This window comes from Lates calcarifer, linkage group LG16_LG22, assembly GCF_001640805.2.
Source record: "Lates calcarifer isolate ASB-BC8 linkage group LG16_LG22, TLL_Latcal_v3, whole genome shotgun sequence".
Taxonomy (NCBI): Eukaryota; Metazoa; Chordata; class Actinopteri; family Centropomidae; genus Lates; species Lates calcarifer.
This window is the reverse complement of record NC_066848.1, coordinates 5,602,799-5,629,430: the sequence shown is the minus strand read 5'-3', so window position 1 is coordinate 5,629,430 and position 26,632 is coordinate 5,602,799. Positions and strand designations below refer to the sequence as shown.

The window sequence follows — 26,632 nt, the reverse complement described above, 5'->3', positions numbered from 1 at the left end:
TGCCCCCAGCTATGTTTCGTGATGTTAAGCCGCTCATTAAGCTCAAACCCATTCCCCTTGAACACAGCATGCTCCCAGCAATATTTTTTAATTAGTTTATTTAGCCTTCCTTGTGACTCAAGGATGAATCTGCCCTCCTCTAGCACTTGGCTATTCGTTAGTACTTTACTTAACTCTGCAGGGGCTGTAACTCTGGCAGGATTTCAAATGACAGGCGTAACTACAAAGGTGACTCAGAGATTCAGACGTACAGTAGTGGTGACGATGAAGTTGTACTGATATGGTTGCTGTGTAGTTGGACAGAGATCAAAATGGATTCCAGGAAAAAAGACAAAGATAACTTTGAGTAACAAGTGACAAAATAATTAAACATTTGATAATTTAATCATATTTGGAGCAGGCAAATGAGGCTTGAGATCTCAGCATCTTTGCCAACCCATTAGCTTAATCGTGGTACAGTATGCACAGTATTTTCTCCCTGATATTTAATTGTCTCTGCCTCCTCAAGCCATTTCTCTTCAGTAATGGCATACTTTCTTATGTGTGTTTGTCTATTTTTCATTAACTTTCCTTGACAGCACCTTGTCAGCTGTATCAGTGGGATTCAGTGTTTTTACTGGTCCTTTGCCTTATTCTATCTAACTATTGTAAGATAAAGATATTCAAGTTCTTTAATTAATATTCTTTTGTATAATATAGCTAACAATGCTTAACAATTCTCATTACTAAGAAGGTATGTTCAGATTGAGTCTTTCTCACCAAAACACATTGTGTGTAACCTTTAGGTTTTGATATTAATGTCTTTTTAAACCTACATTGTTTATGATGTGCTTGCTGGCAGTCATATTCTTCCCTTCCTTTTGTTGGCACATTGCATTTACTTTCCCTGACTGGAATAGTCTTCAGCTTGCAGGAAAAAAAAGCGGATGCAAACATGCATAGTGCTGCTAGTGGTCAAAAACAGGGTACCTTTAATCAAAAATTAATTCCATGTTTCTATAGTTTGCAAGTGTGCTGCTTGGTAATACTGAGGAGTGTGTTGTATTTTTTTATTACCCTGGCATGGGGCACCAAGGGTTTCCACTTCACATGACCAGTCACAACATTTTTGGAGTAAGATGTGCACTCTGTAAGAAAAACTGAAATGGAAAATCAGGCAGCTGAAAGAAAGGAGTGTTATGTACACCACTAATGGGAAAAGGTAACAATAATTAAAATGTAAAAGAATGGGATTTTTTGTGACTTTAGCTGTAGGGTTGTGGCTTAATGAAGACTTCCTATTTGCTGCCACTTCATTGGCAAAGGGCAGAGGACAGCTGTGAGAGCTTACATTTAGTGATCTCTGGACACATCTGTTAAGTTTACACAGAGCACTGGCCAAAATAGTGCAGGTCTGAATGACAACTAGCTAAATTAAAATATGACAATAGGATTTGAAATGCAATGTTAGATGCGCGGGATGTTAAGCGGAGCTACTGGTTGTTGGAGCCCTCTGCTTGGGACTTGTGACAGACAGTAAGAGACAGGTCAGCCAGGTCTGCTGCGGGTGAGTAGGCATGTATACTCCCCCTCCGACCTCCCCTCACCAGCAACACGCTGAGATGGCACTTTCCCCCACAGACTGAGGGATTGAAGGGATACAGAGTGCAAATCAGCTCCCTATCTCAGCTGGCAATGGTTCATCTATCTGTCCATCACTCTAGTCTACAAGCGATCTGCCTCTATTTATTCATAAATTGCACTCACTCTTTATTCATTGCAGCCATTTTGTTTCACAAGGTCTTTGCCTGGGCTCAGACATGCTCTCTCTCTCTCTCTCTCTCTCTCTCTCACACACACACACACACACACACATACACACAGAAATGTGCACCTTTTAAGCTCCAGTATAAGATTGCATCTCGGCCGCTGCATTTTCTGAAATTATTGAACGCGCTAAGAAAGTGATGCGATGCAGACTGATGATATGAGAGGAAATTGGGAAATAAATACAGAAAAGGAATCTTCCTGAGTCTTACCAGTGTTGAAGTGCCTCCTATCATTATTCAGCAGACAGGAAAAACAGCATGCCAATTTAAAAGCCCTGTTTATGGGGTTCCATCAAATTTATGGCTTCATTTACTATCCGCAATTGAGGTCTGTGACAAGCTATAAGGGAGCATGACCAGACGCAGGGCCGTGGGGAAGCTGTCCTCTCTGCATCAGAATAAGGGCTGTAAAAATGAGCCAACCGTACACTACCATACAAAGAATTAAATTAGATTATGTTGCAAATATAAATTCTTGTTTTTTTTCCCTCTCTGTTTTTAATAGACTTGCCACAATAAATTACAAGGATTTTACAGTTTCCAGGTGCATTTACTGTATAAACACAGTGGTTGTATTTCACTCTGATGAGGTGTCATGATGGGTGATGTACTAGTATTAGATAGCCACTGGTTGCAAGGCGTGGCACATTGTTTTACAGTTCAATTTCACCCCGTCAGCAGCCCTTTGATATCACAGCTGTTTGTTTTAGCCACGAGAAGGATCCTTGGCCTTGTATGACATGAGGGCATATTTTCTCAGAAATCCCTGGCCCTGCTTGATGATGTCAGCACACAGTCTGGTATAGGATACACTCTGAACTATGATACTCTCCAGTTGGGTGGCTGCTCTTTCTTCCTCTGTGATCTGCCGCTTGCTTGTGCCCACTCTCCATCCCTCTGTCTGCCTTCATCCATCCTGTTTTTATAGCTGCTGGCCTGCCCTCCTCTCTTTCAGCCCTGATAGCTGTCCTGACAGTGAGCTGTGGTCAGCAGGGCTCCTGGGATGGTCAGCATGCTAAGCTGGGAGGGGATGGAGGGAGCTGGGGCCAAGGCTCACACAGGTGACCTTGGGGCTGAAGGCGCAGACAGCATTTACATGGATGGAGGGAGACAGAAGGATAGAGACATCCATCACATTTTTATTAGCCCCTCAGAGCATTGCCATTTACATTACACTGACCGATAAGCACCATCTTTTAAGTACTTTTGTCATGAGGCAGAGCTGAGTCTCATTTTCAGTGTTTTGCATTACTCGCCACTGCTTTTTTTTCTTTTCCTCCCTTCCCTTGTTCTCTTTGCCTTCACACCAGTGGCTGAACCTCTGCTGTGAGTAATGAAATTGCTCCCCCTGGCACAACATCATAGAGTGCATCTCTTTTCCCAGGGCCTGGGGAAAAGCTTGGGCACCCACTACCTTGTATGAATAAATTCTCTGTCAACAACATTAATCTGCACTGTAATTGGCCACCACTGCCACAGCAGCCTGTGTTTTATGAGCGGGTGCACAATGGAAAGATTGACTCGCTAAAGCTGCACATTCAGTGGTGTAATCTAATGACATGGCTGTGTAAATAAGCAGTGGGGGACACTCACAGATAACTACACACAGCAAAGACCACATGACACTCAGCAGGGCAAAATTAAGTCTCCTGTAGAAATGAGTTACTGAGTTGAATTCTGATGCACCTGATTTGCATATAATGTTTTGTGCCAGTGACGTAGTAAGTTATTTATGCAGTTTATGCAGTACAGTGAAAAGTAAGAGGTGGTGGATGAGTATCTGACTTTACCACCAGAAATTTGGGATCACTCACTGTCTGACAGCAGGTCAAAGTTTTCATTCTCAACATCTAGTCAGATTTCTTAGTGATTTTGGTAATCTGACTTTTCTTCTGTAGCACCACTATGAGATTTATGTTTGTGGTTTTGAGTTATTGAATGGATTGCCATGAAATCTGGCACTGACATGCTTGAGATGAACCATTATCACTGATCTCCTGAATTTTCAGTTCCATCATCAGGTCAATCAGTTCCACAATGAAAGAATGAAGTATTGTCCATGGGATCTACACTATACATGTCTATTTAAGTTTAAATTTATGTCTAAGTAGTGAATGAGTCAACAAGGGAGTGACAGCCAAGGTCTAATGTGAACATATATGAGCATACTAATGTTAGCATTTAGCTCAAAACAGCAGCCTCACACCACTGTGAGCATAGCTGTAAACTGTAGAACAGCACTGCTATACACATGGATATATGGAATAAGAAAAAAACTATTAGCCCTAAATTGGCATTGTAACAAAAAAATTTAAATAAAAAAAATAGGTAGGGTGATTGCATGAGACAGATGGCCCTACCAGCTAATCAGAGGCAAGTTGTTTGGGGTTCTCCCCCTTCTCACTCAGTCATAGAATGCAAATGGAATGTACTCTGAGTCTCTATTTGCTTTAATATTATTATTTTAACATCAACGTGTTTGTTTGTTGAGTGTGTTATTCACACTCTAATGCTGTATACTGTGAAGTTGGTATCAGAAATTATACATACATGATGCTTTATTTTCAACATTTTCAATTATTCATTTTGAGAATCTGTCCTTTTGTAGGATGAGATTTGATGTTTCACTCATGTATCTTGATTACTGGGAAATGATCCTGATCTCCACAGCTGTAGGCACAAACAGATGTACTGTAAGAGAGTAGCCTTGTAATGGCAAAAATGTGTTAGATAAGCATCTCAGGGAGAAACAGTGAAATATTTATCAACCTGGTCTCTCACATTGCATGTTTGATGTTGCTGAAAGGCATTAGCATCCTTCCGGTAGACCAGCTGCTGAACTGACCGACTCTTGCCCCACATTTCAATTAATGTCTTGCAGAAATGTGTCCACAAGGCCAACTCAAAGAAAACAGGACATTTACATATACAATAAAGGCCACACTATGAATCTTTCATAGGTGCTGAAATGCACTTTAAATTATCTGGGTCTCTTATAAAAGCATTTTTTAAACTTCAATATTCAAGTGAGAGCCACTCCTGGTGCTCTACCATAACAGACTGTTCAAGCAGGCTTGTAAATGTTAATTAGTTGGGAGTGGGCTTCAGACAGTTTGCAATCCACCAGGGTATGTCTGTGGATCCCTCCAAAATCTCCTCTTGAGTTGGCCGCAATACATTGCAGACTTTGTGGTGGAATGAATCAAGATAATGGGAAACTGTAGATCCAAGCTGTCAACTCTGGAGCCATATTTATGGCTTAAGAGCCATTAGACATTGGTTTGGTGTCAGTCCTGCCTGACAGACTGCCACCCTGGGGTCACAGGAGAAGGACAGTCTTAGCTTCCAAAAAACGGATCTGCAAAGACACAACAACGAGAGCAGACTTTCCACAAATGACTTATCGCCTCTAGCTTTGTATCCCTTGGCTCTCTAAATTTGTTGAAGCTGCTTGGCTATTTTAATCTCTGTATGCATTGTAGTAAATGAGGGCAGACGTCAGTGTGGATTGCCTCTCTAACAGTGCAAAGCTGATAGCTGCTGGTGAGGGTCATTTGGATGTGAAGTCATGCCCTTCATCATGCCTGAGTGCCAACCCATCATGCCCTCCCCCCCGTGATTACTGCTACTGCTGTTTGCCTGAGGTTCCTGGAGGGAGACAGTTGTCAACACTTTCACTGTTTGTCATTGTCTGTAAGATGCAGTACCTTGGTTTTGATTGTGCACTCATCTACAATGTTGGATTGGCTCCGGTTCAATTCCAGGGGAGAAAGTTTTCTTTTACTCGTGAAAAGGTGCTTGTATCTGCTATCATCATAAGCAGCCACAGTAAATGGAGGGGGCAGTTTTCTGGCTGCTTTTTGAGCTTTTATAGTGTCACTTCCTCAGCACAGGTCATTTTGCAAGCTCAGGTAAAATCCTCTGGTGGTTTAAAGCCACTTTAATAAATATGCTTTTTATAATAACATTGGCCCAAATGACTATTTGTAATGTGAAAGGGTTTACTAGTAATGACAATCCCACATTGATAAGTCACCTAGCTCAATTCCCGTCTGCTATACAAAAACAGAACTTATAGGAGAGTGACTATTCAACTTACGGTCACCAGGTGGACACACAAATAGATAACTAAATAGGAGAAGAAGTTCCCCATCATCCAAAAAGGTAATTATCAGTGTTGTGCTTGTAGCTTGTTTTCACTGCCCCCAAAGTGACTGTATTTACACTTTATATGTTTATTTTTAGTTCTCTAATCCACAGGCAATACCAGACCATGTATTAGTAATGTGAACCTGGAGTTCAGAATTCCTGTTAATGACCAGAGCCTGTGCCACATCCAGACACCTTCTAATCCATCACTAGCCTTGGTCCAGCACAGTCCCTGAAATGATTGAGATGTTAAATGTAAAATATTGCACAAAACAGAGGTGAGGTTTGTGCTTTGTGCGAAAAACCTTCTGTATTGTCACCACAGAAATGTGGCAAGAATGTACCACAGCTAATGCACCTTATTTGCACAGGCTTATTGACAGTTAAGGCTAGTAAATAACTAGCTACATTGATTGGTCACCACTGTATCTCATCCATCTCTGACAAAGGTCTGTTGAGAAGAGATCAATACGCTTTTTAACATGCATCACTCACACGCTATAACTATTAAACCATTCAGTCAGGTGGACAAAACAACAGATTTATATCCATGCCAAGTAATGCTTCCTGTTTCTTTTTACCCTTCTACTTGTCTGGTTTTCTTTTTTAGTTTAATTTAACCCTGGCTTCCCTTCCCTGAGCCAACTTGAGGTCCACAGACCCTTAGGACTAGAAGCAGTCTGGAATTGCAGTCCAGTGAGACAGTGCCAGGCAGCATACAGGGGTTAATGCACTGTGATGGCTCTGGGTGCATGGCACTGGTATGGCTGAGTGAACATCACGTTGAGGCACTGTGAGGCTAAACTCTGCCTCTCCAATGCACAGGCCACAGATTGGCCTTCTTGCATGAGAACACAAAGGAGGATACAATTGTGAGTAAACAATGCAAAAGACAGGCGGGGAGATAAGCTATTATTGTTTTGGTGCTCAGAATCACCTCCAAGCCCTGTGACTGTAATACTTGAGCAAAGTGAACTCATTTTGTCTTCAAGGGTATTATAGAGATAGAGAATGGTGCGACAGTGAAATGTCAGAGGGTGGTGGGTGTTAGCTGGCAGGAAACCTCCAGCAGCAGAACTCTCCATTTGATCCCTGTGGCTCAGCTCCATCTGGCTATACGCTGACCATGTTAGTGGACAACTGCCACTGCCTCATGGCAACACAGCACTGGCTCATGTATGATAGTGGAGGATGTCTTATCTTTTAGTGAATCAGCTCTGTCTTATTAAACACACTGTGTGCCAGCATAGCCAGAATAGTCTGCCAGGGCTGTATTAGCCGTTTAGCTCCACATACACCACAGCAGATTAGGATTGTTATTTAAAAGCCAAAACAGCATGTGTAGTTGAGTCACTGTGTTATATAGATATAATTTAATGCAGAATGAGCAGATTTCCTTTTCAGTAAGGGTCATCATATTGCACCATAGCATCAAGCAGTGTTACTGCTGTGTCTTTAGTAACCTGTTGTTAAAGGATAACTCCACTATTTTTGAACCCAGCTCTTATTTTCCCATGTTTTGGGTGTAAATGATTGTTAGGGATAAAAATCTTTGGAATTGGTCCACTACTGAGCAAGAGCAGTGTATAATAAAACAAACAACACAAATAAACCACCTGATAGAGGCAATGGTATTCCAGCAGCTTCCTTGCTCTGCTTGGTAAAATAACAATTTTTGCCACTGGAGTCTGGTAGTGATATATAGTGATGTTTCTGGTTGAAAAAAAAGGTTCTTACTCTTTTATAAAAAAAACTTCTATCTCTGTGGTTACCCTATCCATAATGTTGTCAGTATATATAATAACAATCTGAGCCTGTCAGTGGCAAAAATAAGCACTTAAATTCAGATACTTTCATGTGGACAATTGGCCATTAGTTCAGAAACTCAGGACTTTAAAGCAAGAATATATCTTTGATGACCAGTGACATTTAGAGGATAGGTTAATGCTAAAATACAATGTAACAGTCTTAACAGTAAGATTCTGGACATACCAGACCAAAGCTGTAGCAACAAAATCCTTGACTATACTGAAGTATGCATTTTGTTGCTTATGAATTAATCTTCTCATTTGTGAGACAATTGTGCTAAATCTTCTTTCAAAAGTTACATAGTCTCACTTACCTTGTAGAACAATTGTAACACTCTTGATTAGATCTTTGTTTGAGATGTCCTGTGGTATGATTTTAATGGACACCTTCTAGCCATTTTCTGTGCCCATGACATACTGCAAATCTAGTTATTTCCCACTCTAATCATATTCTTACCGAACTCACACCTTTTATTATTTTATTATTCAAATAGAGTTTAATTCTCAGCATCATCTTTGTATGTGTTTGAGAGACAACCATATGTTATCATACCCTAATCCTTGAAGAAAAGTTGTTAAATTTGTTAAGCAATCGTCTTTGCTGGGGGTATGCAACCTCCTGCATCCCTCGTGTTACAAACGGTGACGTGCCATGCTGATTGCCTTAATGAGCAGCGCAGAGCGCTCACAGCCATCCCGTAATGAAATTTGCTCAAGGCGGAACAGACCAGAGTGGCTTGGCAGAACATTGAGGCATATGGCGGAAACAGCCGTGATTTCCATGGCAGGTGGCTGGATGCTGCAGAAAGGTAAAAGGCTCATTCACCCAGGGCTATGGCCCTGATGGAGAGTGCTAGTGAAGGACTCTCCAGAAAGTAGCACACAAAACATGATCCTTTCGTTTTACTGCTCTCCTCTCATATTTCTGCCAGAAAGCTGAGTAATCTGCACGTTTGTCAGTGTCACCAAGGTTTTATGTGACATTACAGAATTCCAGCAGAGCAGCCTGAATTATATGTAATCATTTTCTATTTCACTCATGTTCTATGATGAGAAAAGCAGAATAAATATATTATTCAGCATACTTGTAATGATACACGTGGACCAAAGTGACCGTGTTTTATGTAGAGCAGGGGAGTAACACAGTTTAAAAAGGGGGACTAAAATGATTAACAATCTGCACTGTCCCCTGTCTCTCTTTGTCTCGTATGTATTTCTTAAAGAAACACATACTGGGACCCTTGTTAGGGCTGTTTCATGAGTCTCTGGAGCACACTTCAGAGGAACAGAGAAAGCAACCCTGTTCTTTTAATTAATTTGTAAATTTCCAGGCTTTTATTGTAGAAATGGAGTCCTTCCCTCCTGAGAGGCATCAGCAGAGGCATGGGAACACACACACAAATGTGCACTTTTTTGTGCATTTTGGAGGATGTGTATTTTGCATACCGTATGCATGTCAGCTTTTGTATATCTATTTGTTACAGCAGAAGAAATAAAACGGAATTAGGCTATGTATGTACTGAATCATTCCTTTGTCTTTAAACTGCTGAAACAAGGAAATCCCATTAAGTCCATGGTATCTTCCAGGATAACGCTGTATAAGCACAAAGCAGACAAGCAAACAGAAAATACACACGGATTGACTGGAAGAATTCCTGTGACTTACAGCAAATAACAATTTTTGTCTTGGATCAACCAAAGAGATTTGGAGTCTACTGACTTCCCCCCGCCCCCTCCTTCCATTACATAATGGATGTACAGTCTGACATGCATAAATTGTTTCTATAGTTAAATGATTAACAGGAAACACTATACTAAGAATACAAGTTAAGGAAATGTTCCTCCCCCTAGGTCACATCCATAGATAGAAATTTAACTTACATAAGCCTTTCTTTGTGGAATAGATTTAACATCATTTTCGTCACATAAGCAGGAAAGAGATGGCTGTGCAGTGCTCTTATGAGACATATTACTGACACGTGTTAACCTTTCCCAATCATTTTGGATCCTCTAATATGACTACTGAGTCTGCTAAACTTGTTTTGTTTTTTTTTTGGTTTCTGATTTCTGACCACACACTTAAAGCTCTGCAGTGCAAAATTATTTTCTCTTGTCTGATGTTTTTGTGAATGAAACTTTCTCATAAACAAAGTGGAATCCTTATATGGCAGATTTAAAGGCGCTGATTATGCTAATAATTGTATGAGCAAGCCTCACAGAAAAAAAGGAGAATTTTAGGACAAGAATACAAAAACTGTATTTGTACCCAGTAAAATAAGTAGATTTTCTGTTTAAAGTAAGAATAAACAAGTTTGTTTAATATGTCAATTGAAGAATAAAAAACTAAGGTTGCTCCAAAGTGCAGGTCACCTCTGATCAAACACATGAACAAGCAACCACTGATAGTGCATCTCAGGCTAATCTGGGAGGTTAAAAGATCAGAAATGCAGTTCAGCACCAGATACAGAGTATATTTGCAAAAATCAGATATATATGTATGAAGATGTTAAAAGCAGAGATACAAGAAAGACTTTCCTGAAAATAGGAAACAACCCGATAAAACTACAAACTTCCATCTACTTCAGCCCAGGGGACAGAAGAAATTGGACTCTGAAACATCATATCTGTGTTGGATGAGTCACTTTGATGGATGTGAACCCCCACTGATCAATTCATAGGCCTGACAGGATTGACAGCGACCAGAGAAAAGAGCTGTAACACAGTCAATACTTCTCAGGGTATTGCTGCACTCTGATGACTGCTCTCGCCAATCACATGCATTTATTCCTGTGGCATGGCTGTTGCATGTCCCAGCAGAATGCAAAACAGAGCGGCTGTGCAGACGCAAGCTACAAAGCACATCTATTTGTCACCACTTTGAAGGCTTAGGGGGCAAAATGCAGGATCATCTTTTTTCTATCCCTCTTTCTTTGCTGTTTTCACTCCTGATAGAGGCTGATCTTTATCAAGCTCCCGTAGCCTTGACTCCTGTCACCGTAACTGGCTGCACTCTGCTTCATCACTCAGGCCTGTTGACAGCAGAGTGGCAGCTGGACAACCCATTATGAAATGACCTTGGTCTAGTGTCAGCGGGGCCATAGTGCTGCTGAAACAGTAACACCCCAAAGTGAGTAATTTTCCCTCCACAGGTCAGCATCTTTGCAGGCAGACAATCTCCCCCTGTAGATAAAGGTGGGGAGGGGGTCCTGCCACTAGCAATCGCTAAGGTGATGGAAGGGAAGGAGGGGTGGCCATATAAGACAACCCTCTGTGAACAAACCCTGGTGAGGACAGCAGCTTCAATGTAATTAAAGCGATGGACTGATCCGATTAAGCAGACTGCAAAACAGAGGAATAGATTAACAATAGCACAATTACATCTTTGCTTTGCATTCCCTTTCAGGGCCGTTTAATTAGTCTATATATTTATTTATCCTCTTAGCAGACTGGATTTCATTAAAGCCTCGAGAGTGCTATTTGTTTTGAAGCTGAGCCGTAAAGTGAGACCATGATTCCCTATCACCTGTTAAGTGAAAACACAGTGCTGTAGCATTTATTTTTAGCACAACCTTAGTGAGGTGTTTTAGCAGTTGAAGTGGTGTGGTGACAAAGTAAATGCTCCTCTTCTAGTATCAGGCATTCTGCTTTTACCTGTGTTTCATCTCCATTGCCATGGAGTGTTTGGCTCAGTGCAAACGCCTGTGCCTCTGGTTCTCCAATGCTACAGATACCTCAGTGTGATCTTAGTCATAGCTGGGAGGCTCTCTCAGACACAAAGAGGGAATGTATTATCTTTACTTGCTCAAATACACCTCAATACAGTGCTGGCTTCGCAACAGGCATCTTGGGAGAGAAAGACACTGGATATGTTGGTGTTACTGTGATGTACACAATAGGTCTGGAGGAAATTCCTCAGTGTATGTGGTGCACAAACAGGCAGCAAAGCCCATAACTTATCTTCAGGATATGTTTGGGACAGTTGTTACCCAGTCCAACTAAGCACATAACTGGACAGCTGCTGTTTTCTCAGTTGCTTTATGTGAATGCATTAGATATCAAAACCAAAGCAACCTGGAAATGGTATAAATATAACCGTGGAAGTTGAAAACTGCCATCCTTTAGCCAACGAGAACAAAAACCCACTTTGGTGTTGGTGACCTTGCCCAGCAGCTCAGTGAGGTGATGCTGGGATTCTGTCAAGCTTCACTGTCCTGCAGCGATTTGTTCATTGAAGCACATTTTTAAACACGCAATGATGCTGCTCAACGTGCTGCACCGTGTTCTTTCACCACAGGGGAGTTAACACACGTAGGCTATTGGCAAACCTCTGTTGAGTGGCCACTAAAAAAAAAAAAAAGAAACAGTTCAAAAAACAAAACAAAAAGAAAAGCTGTGCACAACACCCAAGTGCAGGGCTCTTTGTCCCCTTCTCTTGTCTGAGTAAGAAAGAGCGGAGGTGATGTGCCAGGAAGATTTGGTTTAGATTCAGGGTGCATTTATCTCAAGTTCACCTCACTGCACCTGAAAGAACTGGTCCTGACAGACAGGCCACTTCGCCATTGTAAGGCATGGATGAACAATCAGATCTCATTGTGTTGACTTTAGGACTGAAAGAACAAAAGAGTATATGTGTACCACTGGAGGACATGATGCTGGGAAGTTCCTATCGCAGAGACATGAAAGGAAAATGCTGTTTGTTTCCATAGTTTTTCTCAGTTTGTTCAGAAATGTCCAAAGATGCTAATTACCTATTGCCAATACATTAGTTTTAGAATCAAATCAGTGTTCAATCTTTGTTCATACAAGGTCTGGTGGTTCCTGAAAGGTAAATATGAGTTATTCTGACTTAATAATTGCTTCACTTATGTTCAGAATTTTTACAAACATTTGGGTTAAGTGGTTCGGTATTTGGGCCTCTCCAGTCATGCTCTCATCTTGTGGGAAATGAAGGTTATGGCAATGGCCCAGATGATGATTACTTTTCAAATTATATGGTTTAATTATTTTTGGCAGCTCATAAAATACACCCAAAGTGTTTCCTCCACAGCTGATTAAGCAATTTTACTTTTATTGAGGTCTGAGTGCAACAGACATATAATGCAGCAGTAAATCTTTTGTGGAAAACTTCTGGCAGAGCAAATACTTCTGAGTTTTTTTCCCCTGCTGCTCTCCTCTGCTAATGGTGGTGAATATTTGACAATGAACTCTACTTGAATCACTCTGTTATGGTTCTCTTCTGAAATTAGGGAATTAATTCTTCACAGAATTAAGTCATATTAGCTTTGTGATTTGTTTTTTTGTTTTTTTTTTTTTTTTTTTCATTTCATATTATAGAAAATAATAAAGGCGTGCTCTGCTGGAGGTTTATGTGATAGTTCTATGTCAGGAATGTACACATACACATCAACTATATGTTTGTATTAGCATAAATGAGCTTTCTAATGTGTTAAAATACTACAATTAACAATTAAACTAAGCACAAACAATTAGTTGAAATATTGAATTGGCAGATAATGGCAGTGTAATTCCTTGCTTGTGCAATAAACAGTCTACCCAAGGACATACTGGAGCTGTGTAGCTTAATGCTTAAGTTGATGTATGCATTGTCTGGGCAATGAGGGATGAGCACCGAGGATAAGGATAAGACAGTGTCTTTGCTGATGTGTCTGGGTGTCTGCTCACTATCAAGCATTCATGCTGTGTCAGACAGAGTGGATCTCAGTGCTGAGAGCTGGGAAGACAAGAGCAGCTCTGCACAGAAATCATCCTGAGACACACTGGCAATGTAATTAGCACATGAATTATTTCTGTGCAATGACATGCCTCAGCGCCTCTTGACTTTGCTCTTGTCTGAGGAGCGTCTCCATATATGTGGCGCAAATTAGACATCTGCCAAATGCCAGTCCTTTACAGTCAGACACTGCTTTCCATGCACCAGTAATCAAAAGTGGACAGTAACCTCTGCCGCTCTCTCTCGCAGCATGCTTTTTAGGTCTATGCTGGCAACCTTGACAAGGTTACATCCAAACTGAGCAGCTTGTTAAGATGCATATGGCAAAGATTTATTGCTGCTAGCACATTTCAAATAGGGCCCATTCAGACAGAAAGCTGCTATCAAATATTACTACACACCTGTTCATGCTGTTCATTGCTTCTGATATTAAATAATATTATCATCAGGTATGATAGATTAGTGTTGATAGGCTCATTACATTTCCTATGGGAGAAAAAAATGTCTATGGTCTCCTGCTCTTTAAATATAAATATATAGTATAAATATAAATGTATAGGTAAGTGAAGTAGTAACTATATATTAATATCAAAATGCTTCTCTTTTGATGAGGATATTGATCCTCCCCCATCTCCCCAAGGCTTACATTATTATCCTCTGGATTTACTCTGCAGAAATGGATTGGGCTTTGCAGATTAGTATTCAGCACATTACACTCCCTCTTCACTGTAATGCTGTTGTGATTCTGTAATGGGCTGAGAGCAAATGAGAGCCTTGCAGCTGGAAGTGTGCTGTTTAGTATGTGTATTCATATAGAGTTTGTTTGCCAGAGTGCATGGTTATTCACATGCATATTTGCCTGTCTGTGAGTGTTTGTGTTTCCAGTTTTTTTGACTTATTTTGATGTCCTACTACATTTAGTTTCCTCTTGTTGGATCTTGCTATTTCTAAACTTGAAGAACTGGAGAGGCTTGGATACTTGTACCCCTTTCTCGCTTCCGTATATCGTCAAGAGATTGACTACCTTGTCTCTTGCCAGCGCCATTAAGTCCTCAAGATGCTGCTTTTGGGGGAGTTATTTGTTAAACCCACTCCACAGAAATGTCCTCATTGGTGGGGGAGTGCACCAAAAGATCCAGTTTAATGGCCCAGCTGCCAACTATAAATGTCCGCTTGTTTTTATCTCAGACATATATTTGATTTCAAGTATCTCCTGTAGTTTCAAACAAGAAGTCTTCTATGCTTTTCCCTCTGCTGATCAGCAGAGAATCTAAAGTGGAGACACTCACATGTATCACCACATATTCTATTTTGGTGCAAAAATCTGTGATTGTGATGTTGTGATTCATGAGGACACAGCTTGTTCTGCATAATTGTGTTTTCAGTGCCATCAAATTTCCTAAAAGCATCATAGAGTAGCCATTTTGAATAAAATTAATTTTTTTTTTCTGACACACAGGTAAATTTGGTCAGTGAGGCTCCACATAATACCTTGCTTTGTAAGCTTTCTGATTTTCTTTTACACAGAAATTGCAGTTTGTGATGTGGACATTATAGGAGTCAATATATAATTTCATCCAGTCTATGTGTGAAAGGTACTCAGGGGAATAAATTCTTTGCTGCATTTCTTCATCAGTTCCATTGCCTACTGTGTGTTTGTTTTCATGCCTGCATAAATGTGCGCACAGGTATATGTGTCATCAGCGTTGCAATGCCATTTACAGCTGTGGATGAGGTGATTTTGGTTACCCATGCACCTGATTGAGATGCTGCCAATTAGAGAGAGCAGACATGGACTGTGTGTGATCTGGCCCAATGCACACTTGAATAACTACTTGAGTTTTTGTTATTGCAGAATTTTATTAGATTTTATTAGCTGGTATCCTCTCCTTGTAAAACCATCACCCCCAAATTGCTATTTTTTTATTTTAGAAAATTATAATAAACATGAGCTTGAAGTCACATTTCCTTTCAAATGCGATATAATGCATCACACTATCATACATTAATGGAGGGAGATGCTGATAAAGATAGTGGCTATAAATAACAGGATATAGCTTTGACCTTCATCTTAGCTTCATGCCAGCAGTTGCTGTGAACACAGCTCTGTTTTCTGTAATGAACAGCCTAGCAAGCTAATATTTAGCTTTGACTTTGTCTAGCTGCAGTTCCACTGGTGAATTTTCAGCAGCAGTGTATTCATCTTTATAAATATAAATTGATACATTTACATAATTTAAAGAAAGAGACCAAGAGAGAGAAGAGGAGATGGTACATGAAGTGGAAAATGAATCCCACTTTTGCTATTGTATACCATGATAATGTGTCAATCTTTCTTTTGGATTATAAAATATAAATATATAAAATATACATTTATATATAAATATAAAACATAAATATATTGTCCTTTGTATTATTGTGACGTATGCATATCATTTTAATAAAAATGTATGTCAGTCAATGATAAAAACACATAATTGTTATCTTTTACCATGACCATCATTATGGTTGTTATTGTATACACTATATTTGCATGTTGCCCAAATCAAGTCAGTATAACATACTGACATAGTGAGCATACAAGACCACTGAGCAATGAGGAAATGGTCTAATGAGGCAACTTTCACCCTTGTTACTGCATCTCATTGGGCTTTCTGGAGACAGTAAAAGTGTGCCTTATACCTGCAGTCCCTGTTGCCAGCTGTTTTACATGATGCCACTGCTCTGTGATGCTGTTGGCAGCAACTGTGTGAAAGTAATCTGATGTGGCGATTGCTCTGCATGACTGTGTAAAAGATGTGGAATATGCAGTTAATTTACAGGACCAAACACACCCTGTGGATCAAACAGTTTTGTCTGATGGTGTTCCCATATTCCAAGATGACAGTGGTGTGACCATTACATGTGCACAAATTCAGTGGTTTCAGGGTTAAATAGACTGTGAATCCATTTGATTGGGCACATTCTGAAAAGCAGAATGGAAATTAAACCCTCTCACCCTTTGTCACTTGAAAAAAAGAAAGACATGATTCAGCATGCAGCTTAACAGAAATCCAGTGATGATTTAAGCTGTTTGATTTAAGCTACTCCTTTTTACAGTCTTGATGTTCCCTTATATGTAGGCCATTCCATTATTTTGTCTCAGCCTTTATCTCCAAATGTGATGATACTATTTTTTAAATAAAACAAACACAAAATACCAGACAAACACAACAGACCCAAAAGGAAACCAAGCCAATGACATTTTTCTGTTCTGTCAACAGAATGAACATTATTCTGGCTCTCATGTCCCAGGTTTTGACTCCCAGCCACCAGGGGGAGTCTTTTCTCAGGTTTGCCCACATGCTTCCTACACTTGCAGAGGTCAAGCAAGAAATCAGGTGCTGTTGTCAGGAAGCTAATTTTGTGGGCATGGTGCCACCACTTGCTGGTAAATGTGTATTCATGAGATCATCAGAACCTCCCTGTAACTCTGCTTATGCATCATGTGTAAGTACATTTAAATATGTCAACTGTTTGTTTGTTGTATTGCGCGATAGTTTGTAATTTATTTGTTTCATAGCCCTGTGGTCACATTTCTGCATTCTGCATTGCATTGTATGGTTGAATTTGATGAATGAGTTTGGGCTTTTACATTTGCCTACATGTAGAAGGAGACTCATAAGGTAGCACAGAATAAATATGGCTTCTTGAAATCCAGAAGAAAGGTAATATGCAATCATTTTGATAACTGTAGAACTGTGAAAAATGTTTGTAGCAAAAACACTTCCAGTTTCTTAAATGTGAAGATTTACAACTTATATTTATAGCATAGGATTTGTAAATTTAGTAACTTAATAACCAAGGTAAACTAAAACAGTTCATCCATATACGCATTCTGCATAAAAATAAATACACTCTTTGAATGACTATCAGCCTACAGAATATGAGCCACATGTTCTAATAAGTGTCTAATTGATGCCTGTTTCCAACCTTAATGACAAGCTGAATGGCAAAGCCAATTATGAGTGCATTTACTATGGACGGAGTGTTTCTGCTGACTGACACAGAGGGAGGGCCCGCTCTCTGAGCACAGCAAGACATCCTTCATACTTTGAATCTAAATGACACTGTGTGTTGAGCTAGCACAGTATGGTGTCTGACAGAACTTAGTATGTGTAAGCACACACACATCCACACATACTGTCTCCATCATTTTAATGTCTGGATACATTTAATTGAACTAACTGAGGCTTTCTCTCCCATTACTGCTGTTCTGTCAACACAGTTAGCAACAAAAAGATTCACACAGAATTAACTGTTATTGCAGACTTACAAAACAACAGGAGTTGATATGAAATACAACAATCAGTGAGCTGGGAAATCCTACCTTTCAAGCAGAGAGCAGTTTGAAACATTTTATTAGGTCTTTTGAATGGCATGATAATCATGTAATAAAATATGTTCTCAAAGAATACAGCACTTCAGAAACTCTTCGCTCTGTCATAACGTAAGAGGCTTAGGCCGGCTTCATGACGCTAACTTCCTATCATTTTAATAGGCTGCCAGACACTAACTTCTGTATCATTTTAATAGGCCTCCAGTCAAACAAGGAAACAGAGAGTGAATGGGAGCAGAGTGAAATCCAGTGTCAGTCACTGAGCCTTGCCTCAGATGATTAAATGACTTTGGTCACCACATTGACTGGCTTTGGCATCCTATTTTATTTATGGCATATCCAGTCTTTAAAAAAACTACACGTGGTACTTTGGAAGTGCATCTGCTTTTTTTCTAGAGCTATGAACTCCCTCTGAACCTTAGAAAACTGTGCATGGCACAACAAGCTCTTTTTTACCTCAGCTTGTTACTGAGAGTTGAAGAAGGGTATTTCTAGTGGTGCGAGGAAGGTGGGTGTTAGTGAGATTTCTGACAGGGAAACAGTGATGTATGGAGTTTTGTGCTATAGTCACAGTTAATGCTGGGGACTGTCATGAACAAGATGACACCACTGGAGATGGGCAATATAATTACTGTGTCTGTTTTAGCAATGCCTATAAAACCCTTTACTCCAGCCCCCTTGAAATAGCTGTGGGTCCTGCTTGTTATGTGTCATCCTGTGTTCTGTCTCTGACAGATACTGGAGGACAATCATATTTTTGTCATTTATAATGATAGTAACTGAATTTCTTTTTGCATGCGCTATGTGCAAAATGGTTTCAGTGACGTAATGTATATGTATGTATAAGATAAAATATGTGTATGCACAATAATAGTTTATTAGGGCCCGAGCAACGAGTTGCGTGGGCCCAACGGGGCCATGCAACGAGTTGCAAGGACCCTCTTGTTTTCGGTCTGTTTATTATTATTATTATTATTATTATTATTATTATTATTTTTTTTTTTCTTCTTTTTCCGCCTCTTAGATCGGCTTTTTGAGGGCCTTAACATGCGTGAAAACTTACCAAAATTTGCAGACGCGTCAGGCACGGCGAAAAATTTAATAATTTAGGGGTCTTGAGCATGGGCGTGGTAAAATGCCCTCGGTAGCGCCACCTACATTTTTAAACGGAACAGCCCCTCAAGCCCGTTGCGCCTAAAAATCTGAAAATCTGCACACATATGTAACATCCCATGACGCACCAAAAAGTCTCTTGGAGCCATATTCTAAACCCAACAGAAAGTATTTTTATTTTGACCGGAAGGTGAAAAAATTGTGTGTTTTTGGCCATTTCCAGGGGTCGCTTGAACGCGAACTAGTCCTAGACGCATTATCCCATTGACTTCAAAACTTAATAGTATGTTCTTAAGACATAGACGATGTTAAATTGCGGCAGATTTTGAGTTTTTGTTGAAGGGCGTGGAAGTTATGGCCCCTCAAAGTTCGATTACTCGCCACGAAACAGGAAGTTGCTTTATTTTTGCTATATTTCGGCCATACTTTGTCCAAACTGCATCAAACTTTACAGGATTGTTAATGGTACCTATCTGCACACATCCATATGTCAATATTCATACAATTGTTGTAGCACCACCTATTTATAGCAGGAAATGACATATTTTATAGTGTGATGTCCAGTTTCTAGACGGGTGACCAGATTCACTTCAAATGTTGTCAGCCCCTCCTTGACAATTTTTGGAAGAAGTCCTCCGAAAATTGTGAGTTTGGGTCGAAGCGTGTGCCGGTTCTGGCCCGTCAAAGTTCGGAAACCCAACTTCCTGTTTGAAACCTCAGATTTTGGGGTAACTTCCTGTTGCGACTCTCTACTTTATCCTACAGATGGAGCCATTGTATTACTCTTTGATGGGTTTTTGGAAGGGGGTCTCTGTGTGTGTGTGTCTGTGTGTGTGTGTGTGTGTGTGTGTGTGTGTGTGTTTGTGTTTGTGTTTGAGGGGGGAGGGGAAGAAGAGTTGATTGAGTCTGTGAGAAGCTGCCACAGAGAGGTTACAGTCAGGAGAGCCAAGAGCTGCTTTACACGCGGTATAAAAACTTCAGTTAAGATTTGAGCTGTCACTTGAGAAAGCATCATGCCAAAAACTAAGGAAATCACTGTAGACTTGAAGAATTGTCGATGCTTAGGAAGCAGGAGAAGGATATACAAAGTTATAACAGCATTTCCAAGCGTCAAGAACTCAAATGAGAAGCGCCACCGAGAAATTCAAGGAGAGCCACACTGTGCAGAACAAGCCTGGCAGAGGTAGGAAGCCAAAGATTTCAATGACCCTGGAAAGAAAACCAGTTAGAGACCTGTCTAAAGACCCCATAAACGCTGCCAAGACACTAGTGAATGACTTAGTTAAGTCTGAAATTGTAGTCTCAAAGAAGATTACATGAATTCATGTAATCTTACCATATGTCTCCCCTTGACCAAAGCTGAGCGTGGATTGATGCTGTCTTTACAGTTTGGTTTTGATCAGTTAGGAAATTTCACACGGGGTCAGCTGATTTTTTCGTGTTACTCAGTGTACGGCGACAGGAAAAGTTCACTAGGTCCTCCAGCGTCGAGGTGAACCAGCTGAATATAAGCCACTCAAGTTGACGACAAGTGCATTGAAAAGTAAAAGCTGCTGGCCTTTACCTTTTCTTTGTCAAAGCGCCTGTTTGGCCAGTAGTTAGTAAAGTAATATTTTCAGCGTTGTCCACAGTCTCATGACATGTTTAACAGGAAGCACAGCACGCTGGTTAAGCTCATGGCAAACTGTTACTAACAGCTAAAATGAAAGCTTGTCTGTATGTAGTCTAACTGGTTAGTTTGTCACTAATCTCCAAATTTTGCAAATTGCTATAAACTTCACTCTCTTAAACCAGTAACAGTCTGAGCTGGACTGATAGGGGTCTGTATGGATAAAGATAAAATCCGAATGATACCCATCCCTACAGCTGGTTAGTGGCTTCGCCCTGACTTTAGGCAGCTGAGATATTCACTGTTCAAATAACTTCATTATAAGCCTTGTTTAAGCATAAATGATTTATATATGCACCCAATAACAGAACTTAAAAAAATGCTTTTGCTCAAAGCTCAAAGCTTGTAAACTCAAGTTAAAACTGAGTTTTATCTCCTTTTGGGAGGGGGTATTTCTCTGTGTGTTTGTGTGTGTGTGTGTGGGTGTGTTTGTGTTTGTGTTTGAGGGGGAGGGGAAGAGGAGTTGATTGAGTCTGTGAGAAGCTGCCACAGAGAGGTTACAGTCAGGAGAGCCAAGAGCTGTCACAGATGATGAGCTCTGAAAAATATTATCACAGAAAATAATTAGCGTAAAAGCTTTTATTTAAAATTTTAACATCTGGGAAGTGTGAACTGTTACGCCAGCGTGTGCCCTGCGACCTGCGTTGACCCCGCGGTTGCCGGGGTCCCGCGGTCGCCGCTCCCCCGACGGGCGCCGGGTGCGAGGGCCCGTTCAACGCTGCTCGCAGCTTTAATTTGTACTTGAACTGAGAAATAATGGTGCATTTAATTATGTAATTTTTCCACCATTTTGCCTTTTAATGGCGTTTTTGACAAATTTATTACTAATATCATCAGGTCAAAATGTCACATATTAGAATAATGACCATTAAAATTAAAACCTGTCTTAACATCCATTTCATAGGTGATTTTTTTCATATCCTGCCAAGTCTGTTTCAGACTGTTGTGTCATGATTTGATGTTGACAGGCAGGGTGCTCCCCTGGGTGCAAGCTAATTTAAAAAGCAGCCATAGAGTAGCAGATGCCAGATTAGTGTCAGAGGAAAGTGACTGATGAGGAGCCTCCTGGTCGCTCGGTCACATGCTGGCACTGTTGTACATATGACGTGCTCCCGCTTGTAGCACCTTGGTGTTTCATAATAAATGAGAGAGTCGGTTCTACACCCTCAGCTTCTATTAACTGAGGGTTAAATGATACAGTGTAGACATTTATGCTGCCTCCTCTGTTTTTTCAGTGAGGTACACCTAGGTTTTTGTAGTATCCACATGCAGCACCGTACCTTTTTGACTCTGTGACACTAATTTAATTTGAGTGGCGAATAATTGTATTACTTCCATCAATGTGGGTAGTTTGTTCTGCACCATAGCCACAAATGTAATGTGACCAAAGAGAATAAGGTTCCTGAATGGCATCAACAATTACATGCTATTGATTAACAATTATTTATGTCACAGAAGACAATCCAAAATTTTAGAGGAGATTATGGGAGTGTCAGAGCACAGTTGTATTTGCTGCATCTCTTAAGAATCTGAGAAATGGCACACGCAGTTTGAAATATATGCTGCTAATGGGAGATTTTACATCCTGTGTAGATTTTGGTGTAAACTGGATGTGAGTGAAGACACTGATATTATGTTTCTATTCGAAAAGGTTTTGAATGACTCGCAACAACAGTCTGTGACAAGTTTTTACCTGTGTGTCTATTTATGGCCTTTCCCTAGGAGTTACATTTTCACTCAGTTCATGTCTTTTTCTGTCCTCTGTTCTCTGAAAAAAGACAAAAGGAGCTGGCACTTATCCATGTTCTCATTCAGTGTCATGACTCAAGGGCATTAAGGTGCCAGTAGCTTGCTGTAGTTTGATTGACTGAAGACCGTAGGACAACCCAGGGAGACAACTGGGACACGCCCAAATCCCCGGGAGAACACAATGACAAAACAATTGTTTTCTTCAAGATCAAGTAGTTTTTTTTCCTCTGCAGGAAAATGACACATCTGAGTGACGTGTCAGTTGCTAAATATTAACACTGCAAGTGGCTATGTCTGCTATGATCCTGTGTTTGAAAGAGATGAATACACAGGCATACATACTGCTCACTAGTTGCTATAGGCTACCTGTGAATACTCAGAATATTTCTGATTCCACAAAATATTCAGAACACTTTTTGCATATAGTTGTCTAATGAGGTGAATTCAGGTGGAAGTCATGATCTCCTTTAAGCATATATTAAGGGGATAATTGTCAAAAATGTTACGTTTTACTTTCAGCCTGTGCTTACTTCTCAAGAGGGTGGGATTTGTTTGATCTAGTAGTCCATACTTTACATGATCCTGCTTTAAAGTATGGCAGGTGTGCATTGAGCTACACACCACGATGCAAACCAGCCCACCTGTCTGCATTTGTAATACCTATATCTATTTTCTGTTAGGGAGAGGGCGCTGCCAGTCACTGTCATATGCAATTTGAGTAGCACAAATATAATATTTTACAGTATGTGTGAAATCAAAGCTACAGCATTTGGTTTAGGCAGTATTTTATGCTGTTCTTTTATATGTTATTTTATTCCTCTTAACTTTGCAGGTTTAAGCTGCTTTCAGGTCAGAGAAGGTCGAACATTTAGCAAGCAATACAGGTGCTTGAATGTTGAAGGTGATGTTAAAGAGGAATCTGAATAGCCCATAATTCTTCAAATCAGCTGGGTGGTTAAGCACACAGGTTATTGTATGCTAACATGTTGGTGATCAGAACTGCAAAGTTGCTCATACATAATCTTTTTTAAAAAGTTATGAAGTCTGTCTGCCCCCTTCTGGTCAGAAAATCACTCAAATGCAGCTTTATTTGGATCTTGGCTTAAAGAAAGAATGGCGGAGCAGAGTGTATGCCACCACAGCACCTTCTCCAAAAAGAAGGAAGCACAGAAGAGTGACTTATTATCCAAATATGGAAAGACAGCTAAAAGGAGCCAGCTGTGTTCTTGTGAGCTGACTGCCATTAGTGGCCAGATGGAAGCTTGAGTGTTAGCTTGGTCTGACACTTGACTTGGCTGAGAGCTTTGTGATGAAATGCGTCCAAAAGCTAAATGTCTAAAGCTTGACAAGTCATGCTTTGCCAGAGTCAATATTGTAAAAAAAATGTCTCTTGTGTGTTCAGCATGCCAGCTAGTTAGTTAGCCAGTGAGTTATTAGAACAATCCTCTCACATTCATTCCTTTCAGTTCTGTTAGGTGGTTAAAATGATATCATGTAATGAGCTGGTTGGTTTTTGGATTTTGAATGTTTTCTTTTTAGAAAACAGTTGAGGGCAGACTGATGCTCAAATTATTCTGCTTCATTTAAACCTACATATGTTTACATCAGAGTGAACCAGACAGCCAGTATTTGAATGTAAATGTAATTCTCTAAGGAGATGTACGCCCCTTCAGTCCTGAAACTGCCTCTGGGCTGAACCCCAGGTGTTGTAAATTCCTAACAATGCCCCTGCTGTACACACACAATTCATTCTCCGTTGGTTAGGGGAATTAACTATGAAGTGCAGGCATGGGGATGTGTGGAGAGAGAGTGATGAGAATGACCCCAAACTATTGGCTCTATTTGTTATTTGGCCACTGAGTGCATGGAGCAGGGATGGGTGGGTTTAGTGAGGAGGGTAGAGGTCTCTCATTTTCACTGATAGAGGGCTCAGACATTGAGGGAATGACCAAAGCGTGGTGAAATCCAGTCAACTTCAATTACACCCTCTTGTAGTTTTCCCAGAGGTGTACTATAGTGCTTTTAAGGGGGAATCAATGAGGTGACAAATTGTTGTGGACAGCAACCCCTTTTATTCGTTACATTGTTGTATCCATGCCTGGATGCTACTCTAAGCACGTGTACGTGTATTTGGGTGTGTGTCTGAGTGTGTTTGGCAAGCATAAATATAAATGTGCAGTGCTTCCCATTTATGATAATTGAATGCTTTGGTCCATTTGTGTTTTGGTGGTTTATTTTCTGCTAGTGGCTTTAATGGCTTGTTATCTGTCTAAACCTGTTTTTAAATGCTTTCTAATGAGTGTTCGCATGCATCACTCCCTGACGCTCAGTGCCACTTTGTTTTTATCTCACAACAAATAGTGTTACGGTTTTTCTCAAGGTTATATTTGCTTTGTCAAGTCCCTGTCATATCTGCGGATGTCTGCTGGCTGATGGACGTTGCCATGCTCAAGTATATGGAGAAACATATGTAGCTGAATTAAATGAGTATGTCTTTAATGGCCAGTGGAGTCCACATGAAGCTGTCACAGATGCTTTCTGCTTGAACAGTTATGTTGTGGTAGATTGCTTGTCAGGAATCTGGATGAATATTGTGGTAGGAAGCATGGGGGAGATGGGCAACACAGAGTCACAGAGAAGTGAGAATTTATTAATAAACCTTTACACTTCCACAAATATTGATTTGTAGAAGTATAAAGATATTAATGTTGTTTTAAGTTGTAAGAAATATAAATTAATTCACACTTCAGCTCTCATCTCCACAAAGTCACTGGAGTCAGTGTTCAAATATGATTGTTACTTGGAGATATAAGATAAATGTCTGTGTATTATTTGAACTTACACACCTATGCATAATTTTACAAGTAATTAACCTATAGACAGCTGACTCCTGTGGACCATTGCATCTGTGTAGAGAGGTGTATCCCTTAGTGTTTGTGTAGCCTGTGGTCTGTGTTAGTTGAGAGGCTTTGTGCTGCTTGCTGCTGCTCAGTGGTTAGTTTAAATGTGTGTGCATGGCTCTGTGCATTTGTCTGTGTAGTTTGCTGAGGAGTGTGTGCAGACTTTAAATTACCTGCTGACAATAATACATGTCACATAATTGATCTAGACGTGCTGCTGGATATATTTTTATGATAAATGGTTGTAGGCTGATTTCATATCATGAAATGTCTGTTTTTAATGAGTGTGTGTGAATGGGGTTGGATGAGAGGAGGTGATGTTAAGTTATTATTTTTAAATTTTCTCATTTCTCATTTTTTCTCAAGTTCTTTTAGCAGACGGGAGAGTACAATCAGTTTGTGATTTCTGTATGTGCCTGTCTATAATTACAACTGCACATTGATGTAGCAGTGAGAACTTGTAGTCGCCCAACCTTGATCACAGAGACACAATAGCATGAGATAAAAGAAAAAGTACATGTCATAAATTAAACAAAGGGATAGCAGAGCAATAATTCATTTGTATGATAGATCAGTGAAGGAGTATACAATTAGCATGTACAAGGTAGACCTCTTCTTAGCATGACATGTGAAGTCTAAAAATAGCAGTTGTCCAGTAGTGTATGTGTAATTACTCTACAAATGTATTAAAAGTTGACATATAATAGATAAGACTTAATATGGTGCTATGTTCTACACACCTGCGTTATCTGGCTAAGGTAGGTACCTGGTATCTGGTCATCGAAAACTAGTAAGCATATCTGTAAATGTCACATTTCAGCTTGCCACCTCTCTCCAATATCAATGTGTGTATTATTAATCTAACATTTTTGGAACATTCTCTCTCATTTTTTCCGTCAGCTTCCCAACAGGCACCCAAGAGGCTGCGATATTAATGCAACACATTTCTCTCTCTTTGTCTCCGCAGGAAAAGAAGAGTATGTTGCAACCTTCAAAGGATCGGAGTTCTTCTGCTACGACTTGTCCTTGAACCCGATTCAAAGCAGCAGTGATGAAATCACATTGTCATTCAAAACCCTACAGAGGAATGGACTGATGCTGCACACGGGCAAATCAGCTGATTACGTCAACCTGGCACTGAAAAATGGGGCTGTCTCACTCGTCATTAATTTGGGGTCTGGAGCCTTTGAAGCTCTTGTGGAGCCAGTCAATGGGAAATTTAATGACAATGATTGGCATGATGTCAAAGTAACAAGGAATCTACGTCAGGTAACAGTACAGAGGATGATGCAGAGACTCAGTAAATGAATCAAAACAAATGCACTTA

General features: G+C 40.2%; 1 protein-coding gene across 1 annotated transcript in view; it reads left to right on the top strand.

Annotated features, from left to right (window-relative positions):
- Nucleotides 1-26,632, top strand: part of LOC108894527 (neurexin-1a) — a 233,873-nt gene that overhangs the window by 53,511 nt on the left and 153,730 nt on the right. The window contains 1 exon segment of the mRNA XM_051076550.1: nt 26,273-26,574. Within this exon segment, the coding sequence (XP_050932507.1) occupies nt 26,273-26,574 (302 nt within the window).